General features: G+C 36.5%; 1 protein-coding gene across 2 annotated transcripts in view; it reads right to left on the bottom strand.

Annotated features, from left to right (window-relative positions):
• The window catches only part of CDH7 (cadherin 7), a 116,606-nt gene that overhangs the window by 53,907 nt on the left and 45,882 nt on the right, over positions 1-16,817 (bottom strand). For both annotated transcript variants that reach the window (XM_037002383.2, XM_037002382.2), the window contains exons 3-5: positions 10,913-11,207; positions 7,217-7,336; positions 1,100-1,267 (exon numbers count right to left, since the gene is read on the bottom strand). In XM_037002383.2, the coding sequence (XP_036858278.1) occupies positions 1,100-1,267; positions 7,217-7,336; positions 10,913-11,207 (583 nt within the window). The remainder of the gene's footprint in view (positions 1-1,099; positions 1,268-7,216; positions 7,337-10,912; positions 11,208-16,817) is intronic.

The raw sequence follows: 16,817 nt of genomic DNA, 5'->3' as shown, positions 1-16,817 counted from the left end.
TTGTCATTTTAAAGTGACCCTTTCTCACACATCCAGAAGTGTCCTTGGTAAAATCCAAAAATTTCAAGGTTAGAATAGTAACTAGTAGAGAAAATCCCCACCAAATAGAAACATGAGTGACATACTGTTCGCTTTCCTCACTTTAATAAGCGGAAGAGTATCTAACAAGCTAGAAAAATTGTGCTCTATCTTATCAAATCATGCATGACAACTGAAACCACAAAAATTCTAAGTATGAATTCTTATCATTATAGACCTAAAAAAGGGAGAAACAGTTCATTTTATTATGAGCCCAATACAGTTACATTATAGTTTTTTTTCTGCAACCCTTCTCTTCTCCCCCATTATAAGCTATTAAGAGAACAATTAATGATAGGTTCATTTTTTAATGCTACACTTAAGGTAATTTTCCTTGATTTACCAAGAGTTATTAAATGTGTTGTATAATATAAATATTAGGCATATATAAAATAAAAATGAAACACCTAAAGGAATATTTAAAGGAAAACATAGTGACTATCACATTGGCAGAGAAAGCTTCCTTGTTCATTAGTATGAGTGTCTAACATCTATTTCTAAGGGAGCTCTGTTCCTTTTCTCCATTGCACAAGTATAGAGACTATACAGCATTGTAGCCTGTACGGTTTCCTTATTTTCTTGAGCATTGTAAATAAATACCATATCCAATAACAAAATGTTTTAAAAAGGCAACTAAGCGTGAGATGAAATTCTTTTTTACAATCAGGACATTTTTACTTACATTTTTTCTCCTTTTTTGGTTAAAAGAAGCTACAGTGAGGGCCTTGGGTTTTCTGGTTCTTTGGACTGATTTATTTAAAAAACTGAGTGTTTCAAAGATGTGGTAGAAGTGCTAAGGGAATGTTTGATGTGCATGAACTGGTTTAGAAATTAGGGCAGGAAAAATGAAAATGTTCAGTATTGTATTTCTGAATTAAAATCATACCCCTGAGAAAACAAAACTGAGGGAGAATGTAGTAAGAAAACTATTTGCTGGAGAAGTATTTGGAAAAATTCCTTTAATTTAAAGACACGTTTATAGACTAACAAGGAACAGACTGCATTTAACAAAATAGCTTACTTCGAGGAAAGCGAGGAGGATTATCGTTGACGTCGGTTAGGGTCACGGTGACTGACGTAGTTCCTGAAAGTCCTCCGTTTTGACCAACCATATCCTTTGCCTGAATAACAAGCAAATACTGGTCTTTAGCCTCTCTATCCATGTTTGGAAGGGCGGTCTTGATGACTCCTGTAAAATTTCAAATCCCAGTAAAGCACATCATGAATCCCTGTATTTATACCAGCGAAGTGCTCTGATACAGGTGGCAAGTGGCTCAGGTTTCTGCCTTTTGTTGTTTTATTTTTAATAATCTTAATGCGTATGCAAGACCAAAGGGATAGAATAATTATATACAATTATTTTATTACAACACACAGAAAGTAGTGTAATGTGGAAAAGCAAGGCATCTCAATACTGGACAGTGAGGATTATCTTAAGGTTTTATGGAAATATGGTTCAGGAAATACCATCTTATAAATAAAATGAACTACTTATCTAGAATAACGGGCAGTCACCCCTGCGAGGACATGACGACAAACCGTTCTTATTCTTCTCTTTCATCCTAACAACTGAATCCCCAGTGACATGAAATCACTATAAACCTTTCAGCTACCGTCCCTACTCTCTCTCTTCTGACAAAATAACTGAAATACTTCACAAAGAAAAGAATGAGAGTGATTTATGTTTAAAAAGCGAAACACCATTTCAAACAGTGGCTCTGCTGCTGTATCTAACAGTCCAAGGGAGAGTACTATGGATGAGAATGACTATGTTCATGGAAATCAACACGGAAAGAATTGGTATGTTTTGTTGCCATTTGTTTCTGATTATTGGCAAGGAATTTTGAAAGCCCTTAAGACTTCAGATATATCAGACTTTCACATTGCTTGATGAGGAAACAACACACTAATCACTGTTACAGTGAATTAGTTGTTTCATATTAATAACTAATTTAATTATTGTATAAGTATACTAAGCAATAATATCTAATTATGGGATGGAATTTAGTGTGTTATATGTAACTATATAAAATGACATCTATTCCTAATATATATAGTATATATATATGCATACACAGAGGTAATGTCATCAAAAGTAAATATATATATTTAATATTGATTTATATACAGACCTTGAAACTAGCAATGCTAGGCCATCTACACCAATTAAATATAAGGGGTCTGGAATCCTACTTAAACGTTTCTTACACTTCCACCTTTTCCAACTAAGATAAAAGATAATGTCTTACATACCCAGCTAGGACTATAGCTTGAAAGATGCTGAATCTATTTTATTAAACAGATTCTAACTTTTAGGGGCAAGTTAGAATTTAAATCCTCACTGACTCAGACCTGAGGAAGAATAAGTCTGGTACCACAGACTTCTCAGGAACAAAACAGGGTGGTCCTTTAGGAAGAAAGGATTGATAGAGGATGGTCCTTTAGGCAGAAAATAATTGCACCCTCATGGTCAGCATAAAAATGTCTGTATAGCTTCCAAATTTATAAAATATTTAAAAATGCCAATTCAAATTGTTTAAAGGCTGATTCTTCAATGGACGCATGTAATAATGGCCTGTTGTGTTCAAGTTCAGCACTAATGTAAATTATGTCTATGTTATGCTATACAAGGCCTTCCTTACACTTCACAATGTTCTCATTTGGTAACTGTTTCTAGGGTGAGGGGACAGATGAAGAAAGCCTTTCAGGAGTTTAAGAAAAATTTAAACAAATAATTACTGGTTCCCAAGATTCCAAGTCATATAACTTTCATACTATCATAAGTAACCATATTTTTATTGAGTTTTGAGCACTAGTTATCAAACACAAACACAGCCACACACACACACATCAACGCATCAGTATAATAAGTACTAAATTATACTTCATTGAGTAGGTTAACTTCTAAATTGAGGGTTGCCTATCTTGAATATTTGACCAGTCAGCATGTTTCATCTAGATGATGAAAATTAATGAGTTATGTTCAGAAAAGCTTCCTATTCAGTTTTAATTTTTATTTCCATTCATCTCTCATTTTCCCTCCCAATATCAATTTGTGTGTGTTTCCATCCTTGCACATTTATGATGATAGAGAGAGGCCCATCCCATCTCAACTGATCAGCAAGGAAACCCCTGCAGCCTCATCCTTTCATGGTTTTGCTTAGTGGCATTATTTTCTAAAGGAAATACAGCATTATTAGGAAAGAAGTCCGGTAGTCCAAGTTACTCATCTTTCACTCTTCTAATTGTATCTTTTCAATGGATCCAGTAAATAACTTTTCAAAAGCAAAAATCATGACAGGTGGCAAGGATAATTCCAAATACCTCAAATATTAAACATATTTTTGATAAGAATGGAATAATTGGTAGAGAAATGAATTTAAATAAGGACATTCAAAAAATAATAATCTCTAAGTTTCTATGATACTTATCAGCTTTTTACTTTTAAGTATAAACTACCTACATTTGGAAAGGAATTCTCATACATAAGATTTGATTTTTATTTTGCTATATGTTATACAGATACACACACAGCAAGTTGTTAACACTAGATCTCTGAGTGGTAAAGGCCAGTACTGTCTAGCTGTATCTCTATGGTTTTTTGGTTTTTACGAATGATAATAATATACTTTAATTTTAATAATCAATCATTTAAAGCCACTTCTGATGAGAATATATCCTTTAGCTCTTTAGGAAAGAAACTGGCTCAGATTTTTAGGCTTCCTGTATATTTTTTCTAGAGATGTGTCATCTGACCCAGTAACCCAAAAATTTTAATTTATTATAATCTAGGTTCACAAAAACTATGACACATATGAAACCTAAACTTATCACTGTTATTGTTCAACAACTCTCTGGATTTTAGTCTAGGAGTAAATTTTCAGATGATTCTTTAATCTCCAATGGGGCACTGACAATTTTTTTTAGAAAAGTGTATTCTGAACTATGGATTCTTCTTAAGAATTTATATATATACTCTATGTAACAGATAAGAGCCAGCTCTGGTATCTACTCTTATTTAGGAAACTAAGCAATCCCTGGAGCCTGGATTCTGTACAATCAGGCTCTGGATTAATCTCAGGAGTCTAGGCAGCCACAGGTAGTAGGTAACACAGGGCTGGGGTATTCATGATATGTGGCTTTGAAATACATTAGATGTACAAGGTGAATCTCCTCCTAATAAGTCTGTATTTCTTTCTAAACTTTGCTTGTAAGCCTCATATCATTTGGGCTGTTTATCTATCTGTCAATGAAGCATATGACAGAACCATAAAAAGAGAAGAGTCAATGTCAGCAAGATGGAAGCTTCTGGAACATGAAAGGATTCCAGAGCTGGCATCGCATGAAGACTCCCTGAGAAAGGGGTTTTTAACCTATAAGAGGCCATCCTCAGCAAGTCCAGACAGGAGTGAGAACCCTCCACAGCATGAGCCAGGCCACAGAATGGAATGTGTGTGAAGAGCATATTTGGAAGGGGCCTTTGTGATGACTACAATACTTACATAAAATTACAATGTAGCAAGGACACAGGTAAAATATATAATGTAGGTACCATGTAGTCACACCTCTATGTTTAAGAAAGAACACCTAAGTGACAGGTGATGTTTACCGTTCAATCCATTTTCCCAGGCCAGCTTCCTGGCCACGTGACCCATGCAGGCACGCTGGCCCATGCTTGATTTCGTGCTCTGACAATGACATCCTGAAATCCTACTGATAGTAGAGGAAGGGGCCCACATTTTCATTTTGAACAGCAAATTATTATGCAGTCAATGTTGCCATGTATCAAACAGATCAAAAAATTCTATTTATTTGCTTGTAGATGAACACCTTATAATACCTCTAAGTCTCCCAGTAAGTTTGTGAACATTGTGAAGATAGGTTTCTAGCGTCATTCCATTGCCTGCGAAGTAAAATGCTAACACTGGTTTTGGCAGCCATTCACATTCTTGTTTTTGGGTGGAGAAATCAAGGTATAAATGAAGGTAGAAAATACCTCTGACCATCTGGCCTGTAAGTAGTGCTACAGATGGAATATGGGCTTGGAGGTCTAGCCTTGCTGGGTTAATGATATGTGATTAATAATGGTAACAGTTATTGTTAATATTTAAAAAAGAAAAAATAAAGTTAAACAAAATTACAAAAATGTACCTAACAGTGTTGCCCTGAGCCTAGTTTTACATAATCCTGATTTAACATATTTTCAACATTTTTCTTGTTAAAAATTTTACTTTCTCAAAAATGCTTAGATTTGGCGGTATGGAAAATAATGTTATTACTCACACAGATAAGAATCAGACTGGCATCAAGCAAGGAAGACTAATTCAGACTTGATTCACTAGTCTCCATGCCTTTAAGGACTAAAGACTTTCCATTTTTGTCAGAAACATACATTTCTTTTGCAAAAATTGCATTATACATATTATAAATTAGCAGAAAGGACAAAAATTCCCAGGATATCTCTGCACTAATGACTGAAAAAAGAGAAATCTCAATGATCACCATGACTACAGCATTAAAAACTCTAAACAAAATTAAAATTTTCTTCATCACCTGTAATACACAATCCTTGAGATTAAAAATTAAAATTAAGTTGGAAATACTATATATTGTAATTGCATAACTGCTGTCCAATTGCTCAGTCAGGGTCTTACCTTCCCTAGTCTTATGAAAACCTATTATCTTATGACAAAAGCTAAAATCACAAGCCAATCACTAAGCAGAAAATATTTAACCCTTGGGATTAGGACATGCTATTTTTGAATGGTTATGTAATGCAGGGGTGTATAACTTGTGAGCAAATTGTCAGAAACTCATCAGTGTCTTTCTAGGCTGCACAGAGTAGATATATAAGGGGATGGGTGAGTGTTTGAATCTAGGCTTCTCAGATCTATCATTAAAATAGCCATGAGCACACCTGCATTCATAGGATTCACATCATAAATCAAATATCTTCATTTACTTCTCCTTCAGTACTTGCTTAATCCAAATTGTTTCTTCTCTATTCGACTTTCCAGGTGGCTTCCAACCTCTACCACTTCACTGGTACAAAATATGCAATGCAGTCTCTATGTAAAAATTCTAATGAACTAGGATTGAATTTACTTCTCTGTTCATGCACATTATAACTGTCATTCTCAAAAGACATTTAAAATATTTATCCCCCACAGTGATTTGAGAATGAATTAATATTGGCATTTAAAAAATATGGAAAACAGGATAAATGACATTAAAATATTCACTTTGGATCACAGGGACTATCAAATACTCATAGTAATAAACTTGGCTATTTGAAGAATAATTCTCCAGGATGAAGGCAAAATTATTAAAATACAGAGAAAATTTGGATTTTCATGGTGATGAAGAAAGTCAATAGCATGCACTCACCCACCTGCTCACTGCCTCCCTCCCTACCCACAGAGCTAGAAAAGCAGAATATAACCAAGATAACAGTGTTCCAAATTATAATCTTACTGAATGTTCTGTTTTGCTTTTAAAAGCTGAAAGAGTTTACATCTAGCTAACCATGCACCTATTCTATCCAGGCAGTCTGTAACTTATACATTCTTTTTCTCCTAAAATTAAAAAGTAATCATTTAATTCAGTTTTGATTTAGCAGATCACCATTAAAACTGTTAAGTTTACACTCATTTTCCTGAGCAAACCAGCCTCCAAAAGAATAAGCTGAACCTCCTACCTACCCCTCTGCAAGGCAGGGGACATTTCTGCTTGAGATTTAAATTTTACTATGTATAATTCCTGTGTGAATTAATTAAAGGAAGCAAAACAAAAATAAAGCTTAAAGGTAAATAAATAATCACCATTTAAGGAAAATGGCCAACCCTTCCCCCCTGCCCACATTTTCTTATACAGTCAGAGGAGACAGTAGCTGAAAGACTTTTCAATATACAATATTTGTTCAATTTTGGTAGAAGTACTAGTAAATGTAATGAAATATTCTTAAAAAGTGTTAACACCTCTATAAATAATTACCACAGCACACATATTGAGAGAAGTATTAGAAAAATGTAGTGCCTGTTATCAGTACCAATTACACTGAATAAAAATAGGTAATATGAATTCTATGCCAAGATATAAAAAAATGACTTTACAAGGAGCATCATGTTTCTGTTTTTACCTGTCTTTGGTTCCACTGAGAAGTAGGGTTGTCCCTGCAGAATACTGTAGACCACTCGAGCGCTGTTGCCATAGGTGGGGTCATCAGCATCTGTGGCTGTCACCTGTACCACTGAGGTCCCTGTAAGCCACAATCCAAAGAAACCAACCAATTAGGAACTTCCAAATGCCACAAAGCATAAGAACTCATAAAATGATGAAGATCTGACATCAGATTTTTAAAAAAATTTTGTTTCTGTTTCAAGGCACATGAAAAATTGCTATTGTGTTTTTTTGTATAAAGGCAGACCTCCAAATATGATAAATGCTAATTAAACCCTCAGAAATATTTAAAGGATATGAAAATACATTGGCAAGAAAAAATAAGATTGATGATACACATTAGACAAGGATACACTCAGAATTTGATGAGGCTCAAATTTTAGGCATAGCATCCATCAGTGGCAGGTAACGAGTTTTTATCAAGAGCAATCTCTAAAAGTCTCAATCACCGTCTGGAAGGCAGCCTGAGTAATAGCATCTGACACTCAAACCACAGAAAGGATCTCACTGTTGTAGCTAAGCAGAGCCAGACAGAGCTGAAACTTCATTACTTGAATAAAGAATATTTGATTGATCCATTTAACTGGAGATTAGGTGGCTACCTTATCTCTTCAGTATTTCATTTTCTACTTGCTTCTACTAATTGATTTAAAAACGAAAGCATGAAATGAAAATTTGAACCTACCCCTGACCAAAAGGAGGAAAAGCATGGTGACTTTAAAATTTAAAAATTGCATCATTAGTTGTGTTTCTACATTTCATATGAGTGTCATGCTCCTTCCTTGTGCTATGTATCCACTTACTCCATCTGGGAAGCATTTATTGGGATCTGTTCTTTTTCTTTCCATGTGGAATGTAATCTTATACATATTAGATACATTTCCTGAGTTTATATATTTAAACACATGTTATTTTATCATCGATGTCCTCTCTGATGAGAATAGGATAAGTTCCTTTATGTATTCTTTTAAGGTTCAAGTTTGTTTCTAACAATTTTTTGAAAATATGGTGTTTTTAATCTAGCATCTCTTTCAGATGTATTCTTACGCAGGTCTTCCTTTCTAAGTGACTTAAATAAGTCTTAATGACATTTTGTTACAAATCTATTCTCTTTTGCACACTTATGATTTCCCTTACCAATTCCATTACATTTAAAATTGAGTAGATATGAAATATTTGTGAAATACTTTTTTTCATATTATGAACGTATTTATAAAAATGGAACCATTAAAAAAAATCTGAATTTCTTAATTTGACAGACTTAGGCGATTGTGCCTTGTGGATGACTGGTCAGACCAAATGTTGAATAACATACATTTTTAAATCCCTTTAAGAATTAAATTTTGATGATTTTAAAATCTTAGAATCAATGACATCAATGCTCTCTATTTTCTATATAATGCACCATCTTTACAGCAATATTTATTTAAATGATATCCTTAAATAATGATTTATTTGAAAAGAAAACAACTTTAAACAAACAAGATAATGAAAACCATACTTCAGTAAATTTGGCTGTGTATAATTTATTCTGAAGTGTTCATCAAGTAACTTACCAGACACACACACACACACATACACACACACATTCTCAGATAACTTTAAATTTTCCGTGTCTGTCTATGCTCTTCTGGCAATGAATAAGTGATCATGATGGCTTATAAGTGTGTTTTAAATCCTGTAATTAGTTGGCATGTGTTGCAAAAAAATAGCCCTGAATAGTAAACGCTGAAAGATCATGTTGTATATACCACAGTACTTAGTAGCTACTGTAACTATATGATTGGAATTAAATACTTTGACAAACCATGACTCATGATAAATCCATGTAATATACTTCATGTAGACATTTATTGTTTTTAGTTTTTTGGTATTAGCTCAGTAATCGCAACTAGTGTTAAGTAAATCCTGAAGACTTCCGAAAATCATTTTCTAAAAAACTCTGAACCTGTTGGACTCAAATAACTAAAATAACTTACATGTGTGCATAATAATCGTGCTGTTTGATATCAGGGTGGTACCACTGAAGCCAAAACTACAGTGCATTATTTAGCCTCTAAACAGAAAGTGCACCCTCATCTAATTTGCATCCCTATAGTCTATGTAGGAAAGGACCACCTTAGCAAGCCTATGAAGAACGCCCTAAATCCCCATGAGAATCAGGGAGTTGAACTGAATTGCTCAAACACACTTCAAAACTTCCTGTTTTTCCAAACATTACTACCTTGGGGAGGAAGACATGTTTTCCTTTTTCTCTAAATCCTCCAAAATCCTGTGGCTGCTGTTGTCATGGTTTGCATTGCTGTTGTTAAGCAACACCGGCAGGAAGCACTCTGAGGATGCGGGCAGCAGTGAGAAAGTGTGAGCAAGCCTGTGAGGTCACAGGAACGCTTCCATGTAAGCCAACCAGGATGAGATGCTGCCATTGTGGTTCAGAATTTTCCTGACCACAAGCATCTATTCCACCTGCTCATTTTCACTCTGTATTCTTCAGCAGCTAGAGCCTTGGTGCCCCCAATAATTTTTCCTCTCCCCTCCCACAGGAACAGAAATCTAGGGTCACCCAATTGTGATTCCCCTAAAGGGCACATATAATCCACATCTTTGCAATCTCCTCCCAACCCAAGCACTGCAGATGTGTTGATGGAATGCTCATGAATGAAATGACCTATTTTTTTTTAATTAAAACAAAACACAGTAGGTAAGATTTTCATGTGTTAAAATAAAAGTTCAGTTCTTATTTAAAACAAACTTCCTCTTTCAAAACTAAAAACAACAGGAAATAAATACATAAGTCAACTGGTCTCTATTCCAGGCCCATGTTGTTTATTATTGTGTAAGCTCACCTATACTTGAATTGTACCCTGGCTAAAAACTTTTCCAAAAGTACCTGAATAAATGTAATCTAAAACAAAACTTATGTTGTTTGATATAAAGGATATACTAGAAGTACTTTTTTCCTATTTTTCCAGTAATGAGACACTATCAAAAAGGCTTCTGAGTAAAACAGCCTTCGTTATTCTTTTATATATATATATATATATATATCAAACTGAGTATTACCTTATCATTATCATCAATTCAATATAAATTTTCATACATTGAAGTATCTGGAAAAATGACAAAAAGCTCAGAGGTGGTATGTGGATGGACATTTGTGGATTCCAGCACACTCAACAATCAAACAGACCGGCTGACCCAAATGTTAGCCTGGCCCGCCACTCATGGCCTGCCTGCCACCATGGCCACAGAGAGATGCTTAGAATTGTGACTCGTTATCCAAATATCAGAAGAAAGAAAAGATCATCACAGAGCTATGCCTGCAAGGATTTTATTTTTGAACTTCTTAGGCATAAGCTTAGTCATTACAACATTTAAAAAAAAATACTACCTTGTAAAGGGAATGTAAGATCCTAAATAATTTCTTGATGCCACTAAGATGGCTGTATAAAAGGAAGCATTTCCTAATGTTCCACAGAAATAAAATAATGCACTGAACAACAGGACTTGGGTGCTGGCTACTAGCTCATCTCATCCCCCTTTGCCCTAAATGAGAACCACTATGAAATACCAATGTGATTCTTTTCAGTATTTATGATGATTTAATTTTAAATACAAAAGCACACACTGCAACAGCAGCCTGTTCTTGACTTACCCACGGGAGACATTTCGGGAACTCCTGCGGTATAGGGGCCGTCCAGGAATTTGGGTTCATTGTCATTGATGTCCTGAATCTTGATGACGAACTCTGACTCCGGCTCAACGGGCTTGTTGGTGAGCCTGTCCAGGGCCTGGGCTCGAAGCGTGTAGTAGGCCTGCTCCTCGCGGTCCAGCCTCTTGGTGGCGTGAATATCCCCGGTATTCTCATCAATAATGAAAATGGAACTTGCCCCTTCGCCTGACAAGATGTATTTGATGGAACCATCTCCTTTATCAACATCAGAGTGGAGCTGGTGAAAAATTCATGTGAGATGAGATTAACTTACAAGAGAGTCAGCGATACGGAGATATGTAAAAATAATTCTTATGTCAGGCAGCAGAACATGAAATTTTATTGTTCTTGGAAAGATAAGCTGGCGCTCATTGTGCATAGTGGAAAGGCTATTAGAATGTGTCAGCTTGCACTTGTGAGCAATACAATTTCATTTCTTCCTGTAAACAGTCTCATTTCCAAAGGTGTTTTATATCATTCCCACACTTAGGAACTTGTAGTGTTATTTTTGACGTGGTCCGTCCTGGCCAGTTGTAGCCATCTTCTCTGAGCAGAGCGCTCACCAAGCATGCGTAAGTGGTTGGCTTGATCTTATTCCAAGCAAAGGCGCTTGCTCCAGAACACCAGTAAATTTAGATCTAGTATATTATTTAAGATGCTTAGAAATCCCCACATTCTTTAAGGGTACCCCCCCTACTCCCACTCCTTTTTATGATTAACAAGTGTGGATAGATGTCCAGCCACTAAATCAGTATCCAAATCCTGTTCTATACTTTAAAAGCTGAAGCTGAAAAAAAATTACACTGCTTTCCGAAGAAGGAATTTTAAATCAGTATGTGGCAGAGTTTCAACTAAAACCTTTATTGAAATACCAAGAACTGAATAAGATTTGCATGATTAACCCCAGCATCAGCGGCCGGGCCAGCACCTACTGATTTGCATTTCCTGTCTGGAACTGTCCCCGCTCTATGTCAGGACAGTATGTTGAACAGAGGAACCTTAGGAAACTCACAAATGATTACACATTTTCCTGAACTTCATAACCTTAGAAATACAGGACTCAACCTGTCATTCCAATGATCTTTCATCCCCTGTAACTGCCATCCTTCTGGACCCTGATTAACATGAAGGCAAAAAGCTAATTTACCAAATAATAAGGCTTTCTGGCTGGCCTACAAAACTACGTTTGCATTCTTTAAAAGACAAGGTGCGAAACATATGAAATGGGGGAACCTATTTGGGAAAGTGGGTGCACAAAGCATTTTCATCCTTCTGCGGTAACTGCTGAGGACACCCCCTCTTGCACCATGGATTTCTATAAGCGATTCTTCCCCTACACTGTAACAGCTGTGTTTATATTCTGCTTCAGAATACTTAAATGCCTGATTTATCCCTTAGTTTCTGGAGTTTTTTGTCAGGATGAGATAATATAAAAAATGAATTTCTGGCACAAATTATAATTTAGATTTGTTCAATGTGGAATTATCTAGCGGCTCGCTGTGCCGCCTGTTTATCCAGCATAGGGGGAAATTGTGTTCTGGAAATACGGTGAATTATTTAATTTTCTTAAGTCATTCTCAGGGTTACTATTACATCTATATTTCCCTCTAAGGGGGAAGAAAGCTGAAAATTATTACAGTTTGAATTAATGAGCGCTTCCTACATGCCAGGCACTGTTCTTAACATTCTACACATAGGAACTCCTTCCTGCACACACTGAATGACTTCATCATCCCTACTGGCAGTTGAGGAAACGGAGGTAGAGAAGGACTAAGTACTTTGCCTGTCACACAGCCATCTCCCTGTGGCTGTGCCAGGATCAGGAAAACCAGCAGCCAGGGGGAAGCCCCACATGCACCTCCTATGATGGGAGCCTGCCTCTGGGAGGGAGCTGCTGCCCCGTGAGGGGAGCGCTGCAAGCACTCAGAGAAAGAAGGCGCAGGCACCGCCCCTCCCACCCGATCCACCCCACATCCCAAAGAGGCTCAGCGCCTCGGGTGGGTTCCAGCTTACCAGAAGGTCCTTTCTTGGCACTATAGAACAGCAATAAACTCTACCACCCTCAGCAACACACAGCAAAAATCTTGAGTCCTGAGACAAAAGCAGACGCTGGACGATGAGTTGTTTGAAGCTCCTGATACCTCCAGTACCACTGCCCCCTACACACACACTCCGAACAGCTGCCCTCCAAACCCCTCCTCACCCTCATCCTCCGCGGGTTAGGAGTGTCCACAGGTGACAGCTAACATGGTGTGAACACTAAGGGAAGACAAAAACCACAGTAATACGTAAGTAAAAGAAACACATAAGTAAAATGTGGATTGTCCTTTTTAATCAAAGGTTTGCTTTACCTCTAGATCTCAGTTAGGACTTTCATCTATGGAACTAGGTATGATTCACTTAAGGAATTCCTGCCAATTCATTAGTGATACAATGTTCCTGTGGTATCCAGGTAAGGGGGAGAGGAGACTTTCCTTTTCAGGATATAACACACATTCAATCCTGGCTGATCTTCAGCCTGAGCTATGACACCCTATTTTACATCATATGGTATTGTTTGTTCATTCCTGACAGCGTAAGTGCTTAAAGGAAAAAATAGGCTCATACTGCTTGTTTCTCCAACCTTTCAAGGATCAGATTTCCTCCTGTTTCACACCCACACCTCTCCTCCCCACTCAAACACACCTACTTCCAGAGCCCTGAACTTCACCACCCACCACATCACTTCCTCCATCCAGCACCATCCCTAGGCTTGCAATCTCTGCCAGGATTCACAAGCCAGAAAATTTTGAGTCTAGGCTCAGTCAGTGTCCTTGCAAGGTCAGTGTCAGCATCTGCAGTTCAAAGTGGATGACCAACTTTGAAGTGTTAAGATGGATACAATATCATCATATGAATTCATACATTTAATCTATGAGACTGTATGCACTGTACTAATCTTAATAGATGGAGTGAAACCCTGGCTGTTAGTGAAAAACTGCTCTCCTTCTGTGCTGAAAAAGGTTCAGCAAAGAAAAATGCTGCAAGTGTACAACCACCAAATGGCTTTTTTATGTTACATCTGTGTAGGCATGCACGCGCGTGCACACACACACACACACACACCTGCATGTACACACAATCTCTGTGGATGACTGACTAGTATAGGGTGGAGAAGAACTACCCCCCCACAGTGAAAACCTCTGGCTAGAAAAAAATAATTCTATGGTCCCACAATATGGTAAATTAATAAATAAACAATAAATGAAAAACAAAATCAAAAACAAAAATTTGTACTCTATTTGGGACACAGTAGAACTCATGATGTTATGTCTATTTTACTTGCAAATATCCTTATAAACATGAACTTAGAATTTACCTAAGCAGTGACAGCAAAATCTTGATTCATTTATCACCAGACAAAACTCACCTGGGTTTCTAAACCCTTAGAAAAATATAAGTTGAGACTCCTAAATAAATATCTATACTAAAAAATATTATATACACACACACACACACACATATATTTTTTTGCAAGTGAGCACAATGAGGAAAACAGAATCCTTGGCTAAATCTAGCTCATGATAAGCAAAAGAATAGGCAGGGATAAGAGACAAGCATTCTGTGAATCCTGTATGTCACTAGGTCAGCACTATGTATGGTAGCAGTGTAAGAGATATCAAGGCATGTTGGACTTTTCACAGTCTAACCAGGCCAGGAGTGCACAGCACACTATGTACACTCTAACATATAATAAGTTGAACATCCGTTTATGGTTCCATCAGCCCCTGCCTGATAGAACACCCACTCAGTGTCTTTAATATGCCAACCCTTTCTTTTCCTTCTATCTGAAAAATAATCCTAATGCAGAATCTTAAAATCTTTCATGTGGACTATTACAAAACTCCCCAGTTATTCTTCATTTTTATAACTCACATTGTCTGGGCTGTCACAGTGCTTGTCAGACACTATCTAAAATATACATTGAATTACATCACACCCCTTATCAAATACATTTAATTGCTTCCCTCAATCTAAGAATTGAACTCCAATTCCAAGTGCGGGGCTGCAGAGGGCTGTATACGAGCTCCCTAGTCTCTCTTCCTACATCTCAGAGTTGGCTCTGTGCTTGTTGGGCTCATCCTGCCGCCTAAGCACAGCAAGCATTTCTGCCCTTCCGAACACACGTCTTCATCATCTTGCCCACCAAATAACATCCAAAGCTTGTTGGGCTCGTCCTGCCGCCTAAGCACAGCAAGCATTTCTGCCCTTCCGAACACACGTCTTCATCATCTTGCCCACCAAATAACATCCAACGCACCTTAAATCAAGCTCTCTTTTGCTGAAACCTTACCAGTTCTACATTTTTCTGTGGCATGTTGTTTGCACTTCTATGGCAAAATGCATTTAATTCTGCTTTATGCTGACAATCTGGCTTGGCTGTTCTCACATGCAACCCATTCTTTAACTTACAGACTTCTTAAGAGCTGGGTTCTTTTTACCACCATGTTACACATTCTCAATAAACAATTTGTTGTATCAAATTGAGTAAATTTATAATCCACTTTGTAAAACTGTAGTGCTAGTTTTATTTCAATTTCTATCCTTTTAAGTTTTAATAACATTAGGCAAAAAGAAAACAAACTGAACAAAGACATCCTGTAGCCCTAATCCTCCAAACGGTCTAGATGGAGCTCAGACACCTTGTTTGCACACCCACGGAATCACTTGACGCATTGTTTTGTACAGGTTTGTGTTCCCCACGAGACAGACAGACACACACACACACACACAAACACACACATGCAGGTTTTATAGACCCATGGAGGTCCTTGGATGACAGAATCTCCATGTTCTTGATTAGTTTTTTATCTATGATTTATTTTTTAATTGAAAATTATAAATACCCAAACTAAAATGAGATGAATACACTGTAATTCTGACAATTTTCTTACATCTATTTAATCAATGAGGCCCTGATGTAAACTCTCTGCTCTAGTACTTGCAATTCATCTGCTGAAAGTCTGAAAACAGTGAATATTCCTCAATTTAGCAAAGACTGAGGTGAAAAATAATTCAATATATTGATCAAGTTTTCTTCCCTCTATGAACACTTTAAACTCTGCTTACTTGATCTCACTGATGATTTTTGTCTTGACTCTTTGACTCATACATATAAAGATCTGTGCTTGGACTTCATTGAACAATTATGACAACTACTTGAAATAACGTAGTAGAATGTGAGGCACACAGACAAATGGCTACAATATCAGGATTACACTTTTTAATGTCTTGCCTTTGAAAATATGCTACGTTTTCATGTCACAAAAAAAGAGCAAATCTAGACATAAGATAAAACTATTGGGAAGGAGATATGTTTATCATGAAAGCTTTGACACTAATAAAACTAAACAAAAGCCTCTGTAATCCTCACTGAACTACATACAGTGAAGATGGAAATCATTATAGGTTTATATTCTATTATTCCTTGTAATGAACATTTTAATAAGAAAAATACAAAATGCATTATTATATAAATAGAAGTTCATACTGCTACTGTATTTGTGTACAAAATGGAGTAATGATGGCTGACGTAATAAATAAGCATATGCTCCTTTGAGCAGTATGTTAACCAATCTGATAGTGATTTACATTGAATATTAGCAAAGGATTTCTAAGGTGAATTTTCTACCATTGGTTTACTTATCATAGATTCCTGATTTCTTAAAGTTTAAAAACTTATTACTATTAGATCTCAAGCGGTTTATTCTTACTGAATTTTTACAAGGTTAAAACTTTAAGTATAGAGGGCAGGTTTAAACAATAATTGGTAGACATAAAACTGCTTGAATGTACACAATACATGTAA

This window comes from Manis javanica, chromosome 9, assembly GCF_040802235.1.
Source record: "Manis javanica isolate MJ-LG chromosome 9, MJ_LKY, whole genome shotgun sequence".
NCBI classification, from domain to species: Eukaryota; Metazoa; Chordata; class Mammalia; order Pholidota; family Manidae; genus Manis; species Manis javanica.
This window is presented reverse-complemented; position numbering and strand designations above follow the sequence as displayed.